Below are 13,636 nucleotides of genomic sequence, written 5' to 3'. Positions count from 1 at the left end.
AAGACTTATTTCACAGAGGGACCAAAACATAGTTTCCCCAAGGAGAACAAACTCATACCTGAATTTGCCTCTGTGTTTCTTCTGACAGTTTGCTCTGTGTCAGCTTGTTCTTGTACATGTTTTTGTAACTCTTCAGGACCTGCCTGTGTTCTTTTATGTTACTCCATGACCACATTCGTGCATGTCTCCTGATGTGAACTTCAAGAACACTGTCACCTGCATATTTCCACCTGCAAGAATCCCACACTTGTGAACAACTTCCCACTTCATCTGTGCATCAAAACTAACAAATTGCAGACGTAGTTCATTAACATGCAAACACTTCGTTTCCCACTTGTGATTGGAGTAACTTGGCTTATAAAAATTTTCATGGTTTCAACAGTATCTCCAAAAAATGGACTGAGGGTTTACATTTGATACCTGAAGAACTACAGATCTTCGTTCTTTACTGACTTCTGCATGAATGCAAATTTGGGCTGTAGTTGCATTAAGTACACTTAAACAGGCTGACAATCAGCATCACTTAGGACTTAGAGAAAAGCCACAAAATGCCTGCCAGTTCCAAGCTTTATAAACTACAGCTGACCTACATGTTTCCCTTGTGTGACATTTGCTAATTGTTTTCTTTAGTCTTTCCAAAATTCCATTCTAACCTGCAGAGAGAGCATCAGCATTTTGTTTAGATTTTGAGCACTTTAGCTTAGCAAGTGAGACTTTCATCACTTGGATCTTTCATGTGGCCTCTCCTGCAGCCTCCTCCACTTGGCTAAGCAAAGCACTGTGAAAGTTAGAATGGCACATGCAATCTAGTTTCACAACTACATTTCACCACCGAGGAGAATGAAGAGACTGGAGAGGACTCCAGCACCTCCCAGAGAATGCAGGAAGGTGCCCAGCTTACCACTGCCTGGCATTTTGATGGAGACACACACTCGGCCTGAATCTCCTGTACGGGACATTGCGCACCATGTAATCTATGGACTCCAGGAGGTCTATCATGCTGAGGTACTAAACACAGGAGAACAACCATTAGCAGTGGTTCAGGTTTTCTGTGCACACAGTGCTTAAACTGCATGTGTGCCTTGATCCTCAGGATTCCTCCAGCTGCACAGCAAGTCAAGCAGATGCATTTCCATGAGCATGTACCACTCTGAGATCAGGAAGAGCTAAAAGCTATCTGCCAAACTACCTGTAAATGATCTGTCACATCACTGGGGAGCTACCTAAATCAGGTCTTGGATCTTCAACAGGTTGTGTGGCCAAACCCAGCATGTTCCATCCACCCCCACCCTCGCTTGTAGTTTGGAATCTCTACAGTTATAACACTGCTCAGAGTTTAATAGCATCAGGGCTACTCATGATTCCATGCTCTGTGTGAAAGGAATGCTACTGGGAGGGCTAAACACAGAGCAGGTGGTCCCCAGAGGGTTCACAGCTAAGACTGTCAGAGTACCAGGAAATGACTGTTACACAAAGGGGAAAGGATCCTACCCTTTTCCCACAGGTACTCACACACACTAAACTGTTCACAGTTTAGACATTCTCCTTGTACATAAGCATAGAATACCCAAAGAACATTTTCCAATGAAAAAAACCCTACAGTTCATCACCAACTGCAATAGGTGATAAAAATCCCAAACAAACTAACCTGTGGCTTAGTGAATTCAATGACAATTCTCTGTACTTCCACATTACAATCAAACTTGGGGGTTTTCAGCTCTACCTCCGCATAGGGGTTGATGTACAGCCTTGCAGAGGCTGACACTGGTCTGAAAACTTCAAGAGAAAAAAAACAAGATGGATTTTGCATTTACAATCGAAGTATGGGAAGCAATCTTGAGGTACTTATTTACACTGCCTGTTAGCTCAACCACTTCGTAGTGATGTGTCTGCTCAACAACCACAGAATCAGATGCAATTCCCCCCACCAATGAAGACAGCCCCACAGAAGACAAAAAGCCCACGAGCCCTCACATGTTTCAGTATGTTTAGGGCTTTGTCAAGTTAGTATGGGCATGTCTGCACAACCAGGTCAGGCTGCTGTACACCAGCACACTTTGAGCAGTCTGTACTCATTCCTTACTTACTGTACTGGTAGTCTTCAGGCTGGTGACCACTACATGGAATTCCTCTTTTCAGCTGATCCTGCAAAGGAATGTGACAGCGTCCAAAAACTGCTGAACATTTCTTCTTTACAGCTCTCTAAGCTCTGAGTAAACCAACTTAAGGTCACATGTATTTTGCAAGAGCCTCCTGACCCTAAGGAGAAATCTAACCTAGCTGGAGCACTTCAGAGGGAAGGGCCTAAACACACCAGATTGAAAGCAATTCTAAGTTTCTCATATAAAGTGGAATGTTAGTATAGTTTTTATCCAACTCCTAAATCTTGCAGTAAGTGTGTGCTAATTCAGAAACAGAGCTCGTATGTACATTCAGACACGCAGAACAACAGAGCAAGCACTTGTTTTTAAACCCCTTGTAGGCAGCAGAGTATTCACACTCTGCACTCCCTCATCTCAGCACATAAGGAGAGCACCTGAGCCTTCGGTATCCTGCAGGTACCAGAGGAATTAAAAGGCAGAAAAAAAGTCAGGAAAACAACTGGACAGCCCAAGAAGCCTGAGAAATATGCTAAAACTGAGACTTCACCAGAAGTTATTAGCTAAGGACAGTGCAATGGATCACAACTGGCCCTAAGTGTGAGGAGTGAGGTGGAAATCAGTGGGCAGCAGTTCTGAGTACCACGAGAGCTGTAGAAAATAGTACAGTTTAATGCATTTTCTCCTGCCTTACCAGTATTTGCTCACGGGAGCCGTGGTAATACATCTCACTGTGTATGTTCCAGTAAGCACTGAGGCTGTCCAGGCACAGAAGCTGCACAGGAAACAAAACATACAAACCAATATTTGAAATCAGTTTCCATGCAGACTTGCTGTGCAATGCATTCAATGAGGGATCAGCATTCACTTCTCAGGGAAATGATTCAAACCATGGAGTCTAAAGTTGGGCCTTACATAACACTAGTTATTAGTGCTCTACTTGTGCTGAAACATACATTAACAAAACCAGCAGAATTCATGAGGTAAACTACTTTTCCAACTTTACTTAGAACCCCAAATTACTACTCTCCAAGATAATTGCTTTCCTGACTTGTGTAGGAAAAAAACCCAGAACACATTACCTTGTATATTATTTTTGCCGCTTCGTTCAGAATAGAAGGTTTCCAGTTCTCGTTCGTTGTCTAAAAGTTTAAAGTGACAAAAGCAATTTTGTGCATCTTGGTTAACATATTTGTGGTTTTATCCTACACTTGCAATCAAAAAATGCACCATTTTGGTGCTACCTGATCACAAGAGCCAGTTTCTCTAGGCTGCATACACACAACTCAAAATAAAGTACAAAGATGTGTCTTCTCCTACCCATAAAATCCTCAATAACTAAGGCAAACAGAGGTTAGCTGGATTTCTCTCTCCCCATTTCTCAAAAGGCCTGACCAAGTATCACCGTCTTTATCATCATGATGGAATGTTGGTCATAAGCTGAGCCAGGGCAGAGTCAGATTGGGTGTGAGGAGAAATGTTTTCCCTGTTGTGGTGTTGAGGCCCTGGGATATTGCCCAGGGAGGTGGTGCAGTCACCATCCCTGGAGGTGTTTCAGAGGTGTCTGATGTGGCACTGGAGGATCTGGGTTAGGGTTTGGGGGTTCCAGCAGTGACAGGTTAAGGGTTGGCCTTGATGACCTTTGAGGTCTCCTCCAACCCTGATGGTTCTCTAATCCTGACTTACTAGGCCTGGAAATAACCTGCCTTATGGCAATAAGCACATTGAGTTTTAAAGATCATTCTGATCATTAGAACACATCACCAGCCTCAGCAAGTGTGATGCTCCTCAATCCTCTCCCCTTCTGCTTGCAAAAACTGCAAGTACTATTTGTATGAATAAAAGACATTTGCATGTCTTTGCTTCCAGCTCCATGCACAAACTGTTACTTTATCTTCTTCACACGTTACTTTTCCTCTGTGCTGCTCCCAAGGCAGTAAGTGGCAAACATCAGCACACACACATTACCAGTAAGCTCAGCTCGCCCAATGTCATCCCCAAGGAAATTGGACACTGTGGGTCTGTGACCTACAGAAATAGAAAAAGAGCAGATATTTATGTTCCTTGCTGCAAACAGATCTATCATTTAAAGTCGACTGAAATCCTGAACTGTGCTGAATATAGTTACTCTAGCTGAAACTTTCTTGGAACCTCCTAAGATGGGCCAAAACTGCTCTGGCTGTCGTGTAAAGACTTAGGACTCCAATTCAAAAATGAAAATTCACTTCTGGCTTCTAACATTTTCATACAGAAAAGAACTAAGGACTACAGAGTGCCACACCTCAGTCCACTCTATCGTTCTCTGACTTCCAGTCCTCTGACTGGTTTACCTTCACTGCCTCGGAAACAGTCCCAGAAGGGGCTTGAGAGACACTTTGTTATCCAATGCTTTCTTTTACATTCAATTATCTCACCACAAACTGCTTTATCATTTTCCTAAAGGAGGCTGGAGCTAGACTAGAATAATACCAGTTTGGTTCCTATGAACATGCTCGTTTATCAGTTAAGTGTTTTCAACAATTTGCCTTCAGCCTCATCTGTTAACCAAACAGTTTCTGCCATTCTGGACTCTACCAGGGACACTGGAAAACTCTGTACATCTCCTGCACACACTTGTAAGATGTGAGAACTGCCACCACCCACACTCAGTGAGCAAGGCAGCACTGAACAAGGGAAAAGAGAAAAATATCTATTTCAGATATCCATATTTCTGGCATTCAGCTATGTCTGGGGGACTTTACTTCTAAAGGTGCAGGAGAAAGTACCACAACTTTCCCAAGGTGGCAGGTACCAGCTCCTCTCTGTGGAAGAGACAGTCAGGACTGCTTTGAAGTCCAATTTAAAATGAAGAGAGTATGTTCCAGTTACTTACATCGTCTTCATATCTAACATGAATGCCTGTGATTTTGACTTGCACATTTTTTATAACTTGAGTTGCAAGCTTTTCTAGGAAAGTATCCTTCTTCTCCTCCTTGGGTTTGTCTGGAACAAGAATTTTTAACGAGTCAGCACTCAGTGGAGTAATTTGCATCTCGAATTTAATCACACCAACAGCTACAGCAGAGTAAATTTAATGTTTATTCTAACTTAACATTTAAGTTTTCATTCATTTAGATTCCATGTTTGCATTTTTTTCCTTTTCTGCACATCCATATGCTGAAGATGTGATGTTAGCTGCCTGTGCACAACACAACCATGAGAAAACACATGTCTAAGTTTCAGCCACAGCAGTTTAGCTTACAACAATATACTTCTCCCCACTCTTGCCAAGGTAAAAGGTTCTCTCTTCAAAGTCCCCAAGTGACTAACTAGGGATTTCAACATGCCAATAAGACAGAGTGTAATTCAGCACAAAGTACCCCAGGTGAGGAAGGTACTTGCACAAGAGGTTGGTTCATCAGAGCCTTTCACACAGCACTGCCTGAGGAAGCTCAAGAGCTGGGGGAGCACAAATGCCAACCAACAGCCACTCTGAAATATTCCACACTGGACTTACACTGTGACCAGTTCAGGTAGGTCCATCCCAGCCCAGGCCATGTCACACAGGACACTCCAACTCCTGCAGCACAAGGTGGGGCAGCAGGAACTGCAGACCCACAGCAGCTCAGCATCCCACCCCAACAAATGTACCCACGCCAAGGCAAGGAGAGCTACTGCCAACCCCTCACTGCTGCGTTACAGGGACATCTGGCCACAAAACAGGGGCAGGTTTTTTAAAGGCTTTGAGAGAGGTTCAGGAAATCTGTTTAAACACGAAAAGACTTTGCTACTGAACATGATATTACACAATTTTAGCCAAGAGAGCATTTGATTTCAATTAAATACACATCAGCCAGGAATTCAGAAGAAACTAAAACACGGTGTCACTTTCACACACAATTCACATTGCCTCCTACTAATTATTTCTTCACAACTCCCACTCCCTATTAGCAGAAATCAACACAATACTGACTAAAAAAAACAGGCAAAGTCCTTATCAGAGCTTCATGGCCTTCAAGTGCAAGCAGGCAGCCCATTATTTTCCAGACAGATGCAGCTACCAGCAGCACTGTCAGTCTGATACCTTCCAAAGCTTATCTTGAGTCCCCACAAAGTTCTCTCTCCAGCTGCAAGTCTACATGTGCTGCAGCTTCCCCCAAGAACAAATGTGTAACAACAGAACCACATGGAACAAGGCAACCCACTCAGTCACACTCTCACACTGCCAACCTGCAGTGTGATGGTCCTCGTGGGGAAAAACTCCAGTTCATGGCTGTTAAAATATGGCCTGACACTCTATTAGCTATTGAGAACACTGAGCTAAAAGGTGATGAAAAACACTGTTCACTGCCATGGCAGCAATATCAGACCTGCTTTACCTGTGCCTGACTCTGACAAAAATCCAACAGATGTGTCTGCTGTGTGCAGAGCCTCACAGTGAAGTGCCACCACTCAGCCCAACAAATGTGTGCACTGCTGCTGGAGATGCCACAGACAGCTCAAGCTGAAGAAACAGGCACAACTATCCAAGTACAGAGAAATAAGGACCCTCTCCAGTCTCACTGCAGCTACAGAATGGATAAACACCAAAAAAAAACCTCTCTCTAACTTATATTCTCGTGCAAACAGGACAGAAAAGGTATCACTGGATGGACAGCCAAGACAACACAAAGCTAATCAAAACAGAAAGCAAAAAGAAGCCTTAAAATATGTTAAAAGTCATAACTGTTACCCACCTTTTGAGTGATCATGACCTTTAAAGGGTCTCTTAAAATGCTTTTTGTACTTTTTACGCTTACGTCCTTTTTCAGTGCAAGCAATTTTTTGGGAAAAGGATAAAATGCAAGTTAGTAAAGCAGAAATGTAAGAAAGCATAAGAAAATCTGGGAGAAAGTTTAGCTTGTCTAAAAGCACAGTGCCTTAGGGAGGGCTCATTAAAGGCTTTACAAGAATTTCACATCTGTTAAACAAGCAATCAGCTACTTCTCACAGCACAACACACAAGTTCAGAAGAGGCTTCTACCATACAGGTACATAACTCTCAGGCTAAGATATTTGAGACGTATGTGAAAACCCAAAGATCACTTTTCAATATGATTCTCAGGGTGATCAACAGTATGGTAGGAAAGCAATTAGAAAGAACAATTGCAGCAACTGCAGAACAGGCATTAAAAAATGATGACTAAAAGCTTTACATTAATTAAATTATTTACACACAAATTATGAGCCACACCAGCACAGCCATTCCATTAATTAATAATGCTCCTGTTTTGCCACGATTCTAAAGAAAATCAGTTTGGTGAGGGGCACTGTTTCCTTCCTCTCTCTGGCCACACAGGGGCAAAGAGCTCATAACTGAGCTGCCTGTGCTTATCTTCACGAGGCTGTAGCATGAGAAGGGTGTACCCACTGAAGTAACAAGGAGGCACAGAAACCAGTGTGCTGTGGGAACCAGTGGATGCAACCTGCAGGTCTGTTCAAACAAAGGAGGAGAAACTGCCTGCCAAGATTTCCATGTCTTGCAGGTAAGGTGATCACTCTACAGGTAATAAAAAACTATGGCAAATAGAAATGTTCTCTTTTACACAGTTTCCTTAACAGTACAAGTAACCCTCTATAGCTGATGTTTTAACAGGACAGCTTTCTTCACTGACTACTCAATTTGTAGGCCTCAGGCTCTCACTCTCGTGTAGGACAAAACTAAGACAACGTGATTTTCCTCTGGATTACCCTCACCCATTCCTATGGAGAAACCAAGTGTGTTTTTTCAGCTCATTCTAAACATGTGCTCAGACAAAAGCCCACTCAGTAAGTCTGGCTCAGTGTCAACTTCTGAAAATCTCCTTTGAGAAGATAAAAACACAACAGGCACAACAGAGCAACAGCTCCTCTGAGTTTCAGTGGAAGCTGTTTACTTGCCTGATCTGAGGGCAATCCAAACAAACAGAACCAGAGGAAAGCAAGCTCAGGCCTCCAACCTGTCTGCCTGTGGCTTCAAGACAGCCTGAACTTCCATTACCTTAAGCCCAGACACTTTGAGGGTAACTACCCTCTACTCTCAAAACAGCTACAGACAGTGTTGAAAAACTACAGTAAAATATTGTCATTGCTCTATAACATACCTGAGTTCCACATAACTGATGGAAATCTTCTCAAAGAGCCAATTAAAAGAGGACTAGTCCCAAGACTCCACTTGAATCCACATGAGAAGCAAGGGTTGTTTTCTCACTCCTACATCTGGCTGCTTTGGAGCAGGTGCTTTGCAAAACCTGAACTGCATATTCATCATGCACAGTGTAACTAACCATGCATACCCACCAGGCTTGGTGTCCTTGTAAACCAGACTCTCCAGCCCATGCAAGGAGCCTTGTGAATGAAGGCCTTGGTCCACACGGCAGCAAAGAACCAGAAAAAATGCACTTGGTTTAAAAGAAGGAAATCAACTCCTGATTTAATGCTAAGTTCACAAAACTTGTACAGCTCATTAGTATTTCCACTGCAGTATGTGACAGTCAAAGTCACTTCAGAATATCCAGTTTCAAAGATTACCCACACGGGCAAGCAAGACATGACAATCAAACTGTCTTTTCCAAGTGTTCTGAGCATCATTTCACTTTCAGTAACTTTTCCAAGGCAAATGACTTGCAGCATTACAGGTAACCTAGAAGTGCACCCTAAGGACCATTGTACCAGCCAACAAACAGGTCTCACCTCAGACCAAAACTTCAGTGCTAACTTTTTCCTCCAACACATGTAGTTACCTGTCATTGGTTCTGAGCTTGGCTTCTGTCCAAACAAGCCTAACTTATACCTTCATTTTACCAAGGGTACTTGTTATGACAATACAAACAAAAACCTGCACCACCACAAATCAGGTTAACTGGGCTGAAATGATCAATTGTTTTAACCTGTATTTGAGAGCTTAACATTTTTTATGACCTAGAGCAAATGTTTACTTAAAGTTTCTTATGTTCAATTGTTTTCTTGTGTCGTGAATTATTTCCTGCTCAAGAGAGTCTCATGTCTCAAACCAACCCAGACTCAGCACTTCACAAAAGGACAGCAGAAACTGAAACAAAAGCATGATCAGAGTCCAACTTTACATGCCCCTTAAAGATTCCTTTCAGCACAGAACATGCACCTCTAAAACACAAGTTAAACACACAGTTCACCATTATCGAAGCCTAAAGCAAGATAACATCAGCCTCATGCAATGTATTTGCTGCAGTTGGTCCTGTTCCTGTTCCTCTTTAGGGGGAAAAAAAAAGAACCAAGAAGACAAAGCAGATTATCAAATTCCCATTTCCCAGGAAGCTGACCAGATAAGTGAATGGCAGACACAGAAAGAACATTTCTTTCAAGCTTCAGAGGAAAAAGTCTTTTCAAAGCACTGAGGTAAGATTAGCTAGTCACTTGAAAAACCAAAACTGAAGTCAATCACAAATCAGGACTTTTCTTTCACAGCACAGCCTAAGTCCTCAAATTCCAGGGGAGATTTGCATTACTGACTCAGTACCTTTCTCCGCCGCTTTCTGCAAGGCTTCCTCGATTCTTGCCAGCTCCTTCTGTTTGTTATCCTGCAAGTACTTTTCTTCCTTCTCTGCATCATATTTAACACCTGTAAGACAGGTTGGGACAGCTTTAACCCTAAATTTCAAGGCATTTAAATGCACTTTCAAGCACTGCACACCAATACAACACTGTGTTGCAAACCCCTCTGCTTGAGTCCAAGGCTGTGCCAGGTTTCACTGCTGATCACCACAACAGCCCCCAAAACTCTGACTTTTAACCAGTAAGGCTCAACAGGATCACCCAATAATGAGGCATCACTTCACAAGAGACTTTCTGTGGAAATTCAGACCCTTAGTGTGGCCTGTGCAATACAAAACAGGTTTGTAAGTTCTACTGAACACTTATTTGATGCTCTAGAAACCTGCAGGTTTTCTCTACATACCAAAGGTTCTGATTTCAGAGAAAACTAATCAAGTCCTCTAAGCCTCCTCCCTCTCCCCCAAAACAGTACTAATGGAGTTACCACTGTCTGCTGCTGCCAGTTGGAACAGATAAACTCTATCGTGCAACAGCCAAAGTTCTGAACCATGCCAGAAAACTGGATTCAGGATAAGCACATTTTAGAGGAAACTTGGCTGTTGAATTCAGCCTGGAATGGAGACAGCCAAGGAGCTCCATAAAAGCAAGAGGTGCTGTGTTCTTCTACCCTTCTACTGACTTGCCAGCATTTGCCTAGAAATGTCCCTGAGGGCACAGAACGCAATGAAGGCAACTGAGATGAACTACTCTCATTTACAGGGCACCCTGAGATTTTTTTCTCTCCATTATCTAACTGCTGCTGAGGACTTTACATACTTGTTCCAGGAACTATCAGAAGATACAAGCCTTCTAGAGTTGCCACAACTGCCTCGCCATAGAGATTCTTCCAAGGAATCTTCAGAGTCAGTTTATCTAAACAAAGCAGATAGAGTTACAGCAAAACAAAAATCTACTGTGCTCAGTCCAAACAACACATCAGGCATTGAGGAGCATCAGCCCTTTATCTTGGTGTCCTAAAGCCCTCAGAGGGTAAGGACACACCATATGGGCCGAAACATTTCATAAAGGCCTTGAAGTGATAACAGACATGCAGAGCAAACATAAGCCATAGTTTTAAGCAAAAAGTTGCAGTCTGAGTCAGACTAGTTCATATCAAAACCCAAGATCATGACTGGAGCCCAATTAACTGGGACCAACGTGATTTTCCCAGGGAAGCAGAAGAGGAAATACAACACACATGCATCTCCAATAGATGTTCCATGTGAAAAAGCAATGCTAATCACCAGGGAAAGGAACTCTGAAGAAGTCCATCTAACTAAGGGTTCCCAAACCTTTTGCATATTTGCCAGTTTCAGGGATCTCACTGAAATTCTTCACAGTCCTAATGAGTCCTTTAAAGAGCCACACAGACTCTGTGGATACCAAACAGTTCCCTTGACCACTGGTGTGTCCAGGCAGAACCTCTCAGACATGCTTTTCACACCAGCCCCTGAGGCTACCCAAGCAGGGTTTGCAGACAACATCCAGGGCAGTCAGGCTCAGTCTCTGTGCTCGTTTCAACACTGAGCACAATCATGCTAAAGAAAGCTTAATAAAATGATGACTCCAGGGGCAGGACTGACCTGACAGCCTGCACGAAAATCTCCATTTCAGTCCTTGCACTGGAGCTAAAACTTACCTATCTGACCAACTTTTACTCTAAAAGGTACATCCACTTCACTCTGTAAATGAAAAAATAACACATTAAACAGGATCCTAAAGATAAGTTAGTTTACATAGCAGAATTATTAACTTCTGTTAAAAATATAGTCCCAGAACTGAAGTTCCAGAACAGAAACAGTTCTCCATATGGCTGAGATTTCATTATTCAGCAACACTCACAGGAACTCAGATCCATGAGTATGTTTGGGCTTGCACAGAGCAGTTACAAATTTCTGGCAATTCCCTCCTACAAGTATGACAATGCCTCACTCCAAAGGTTACTAAAAAGTAAAGTTTTATCTAGACACAAGAATTTAATTTCACATTTTTATTAGTTTGCCATGTAGGTCTTTTCTTTTAGATAACAGCACTTAGTACACACAAACATCCAAAGTCTCACTAACAAAACTGAGAAGTTCCTTACAAAACACCTGACAAACATCAAGAACAAGACAGGCTCATGAAGATAAGAAACATGTGACAAGTATGACCATCTATTAAAACCTCATGGATATCTCTCTTACACAGCGTAAAGCAAAACCAGGAATATAACCACGGGAATATCAGAAATATAAAGAGAGACAAAGTAAAGAGGAAGCAGAAGCAACTAAGTAAGATTTAAAAAACATTTAATACATGAACCATAACTGTCTTCCACTTAAGTGTTCTTTTCAAATATATTAACCACAACTCCAAGACCTAAGGAGAAGTCTTGATCTCAATGACTGTAAAAAGTAAACCCATTTTTCCAGATGAGACAGATTCTAACCACTTCTGTCTTCCCATGTACTAGAAAACAACCTTTGCCACCACTTCTTGAACAACTTAAAACATTGAACAGAGCTGCCCAAAACACCACTGAGCTGACTCTGCATGAGCTGAAGCCCACACTTTGACTGAGGTCTCACAAACTTCTGTTTTAATTAAAAGCTCTTTGACTACGGAAAAAAAGAGCAGTAAAAGTATTTCCTCATCTCCCTTTTCCTAGAGGCTTTTCTTACATTTGAAAGTACTGCATCTACATACAGAAACCAAAAGCTACTTCTTTGCTGTTGGAAAACCTTAAGAGGAAAACAAAAGCAATGCAGACAGCAGCAACCAGGCAAACCAGGGGGGGGAAAAAAAAAAATCAAGAAAAAGTGGGACCTTATCACATTCCTTTAATCCTCTGTTGTTCCTGAAGGTGTGGCTACTTCTCTAAAAATGCTGTTCAGTACTGACCTTCCTTTAGCTCCTTTTGCATGGAGATCTACCACACTGCAGTCGCAAAGCAGTCACAAACATGCTCTGCTTTTAGTTCTTCCACCTGTCCTAGCCCACTCTCAGCTCTGCTCAGCCACACATGACTCTGCATTTCTCCAAGTCAGAGCTGCTGGAACCCTCAGCAGCCACAGCAAGAAGGAAAGGCATGCACACAGCACACAGCACTTCCTTCCTTACCTACCAGATTCTGAAGATATTTGTAGCAAGAGCTTTAAAGTACAAAAAAAGTTACGAGGAATGGACGAAAAGGGCAAGTATTTCAAAATATGGAACTGCAGAACATGGAAGAGAAACCAGTGCTCAGGTCCTGCAGACACAACGTGCTGGCAGTTCACAGAATTGTAGCAGCTCACTTTAGTGCAGTCTGAACCACTCAAAACACTGGAGTGAGGCTCTCTCAATAACACAGCTGTTCATTGGCTCAGTTAACATGCAAATTAACATTTGTTTTTCCAGACCAGAATATGGGTACTTAAAGCAAGTAACTTCTTGTTTTTCAACCACAGCTTTTCTTTCTCTGTCCCAGTAACACAAGCAAAACTAGAAGCAGTGAACCAAGAACTCACTTCCCCCAACCAATAAAAAAGGACACCGTGGGTCCTTTTGTGGACTACAGGAAACAACACTGCCTCTGATGAATTAAGGTTTACAGCCACACAAACAAGTCTGAAGTTATCAGAATACTTACTAATGCGTTCTCCTTTATCTGCAAATTATCAAGAGCCACATTACCTGTTTGGAAAAGAGAGAAACACAGTGACTTCAACTACTGTGTCAGTCAGCACAAGGAGCACAACCTCCACCCTCCCAAATAAGGAATAAAGACCCTTATTGCAGCCACAGCACAGCACAACAAACAGTCTCATTCCTAAAAGCCACTAATCCCTGATTATAAGCAAAACCTCATTCAGAAGAGATTACAACTATCAGCAACTCAGATGCCTCCACCTTTCCACTCCTCCATACACCCCCAAAACAACAGCAAACCTTTTCCATTACCCACTCCCTGGTGCACAACAATCACAACTAGGAAAAATTGCACC

The 13,636-nt window shown here is 42.4% G+C and overlaps 1 protein-coding gene across 1 annotated transcript in view; it reads right to left on the bottom strand.

Annotated features, from left to right (window-relative positions):
• VPS13C (vacuolar protein sorting 13 homolog C (S. cerevisiae)) overlaps positions 1 to 13,325 on the bottom strand; it is a gene marked incomplete at its 5' end in the record, with an annotated part of 69,885 nt that extends 56,560 nt beyond the window's left edge. Inside the window, 14 exons of the mRNA XM_009084832.1 lie at positions 59 to 230; positions 902 to 1,008; positions 1,649 to 1,776; positions 2,088 to 2,145; positions 2,794 to 2,874; positions 3,182 to 3,241; positions 4,068 to 4,127; positions 4,972 to 5,081; positions 6,815 to 6,880; positions 8,397 to 8,459; positions 9,595 to 9,696; positions 10,446 to 10,541; positions 11,308 to 11,350; positions 13,282 to 13,325. Coding sequence (XP_009083080.1) covers positions 59 to 230; positions 902 to 1,008; positions 1,649 to 1,776; positions 2,088 to 2,145; positions 2,794 to 2,874; positions 3,182 to 3,241; positions 4,068 to 4,127; positions 4,972 to 5,081; positions 6,815 to 6,880; positions 8,397 to 8,459; positions 9,595 to 9,696; positions 10,446 to 10,541; positions 11,308 to 11,350; positions 13,282 to 13,325 — 1,190 coding nt within the window. The remainder of the gene's footprint in view (positions 1 to 58; positions 231 to 901; positions 1,009 to 1,648; positions 1,777 to 2,087; positions 2,146 to 2,793; positions 2,875 to 3,181; positions 3,242 to 4,067; positions 4,128 to 4,971; positions 5,082 to 6,814; positions 6,881 to 8,396; positions 8,460 to 9,594; positions 9,697 to 10,445; positions 10,542 to 11,307; positions 11,351 to 13,281) is intronic.
• Positions 13,326 to 13,636: the final 311 nt, after the last annotated feature.

This window comes from Acanthisitta chloris, unplaced genomic scaffold (assembly GCF_000695815.1).
Source record: "Acanthisitta chloris isolate BGI_N310 unplaced genomic scaffold, ASM69581v1 scaffold12411, whole genome shotgun sequence".
Taxonomy (NCBI): Eukaryota; Metazoa; Chordata; class Aves; order Passeriformes; family Acanthisittidae; genus Acanthisitta; species Acanthisitta chloris.
This window is presented reverse-complemented; position numbering and strand designations above follow the sequence as displayed.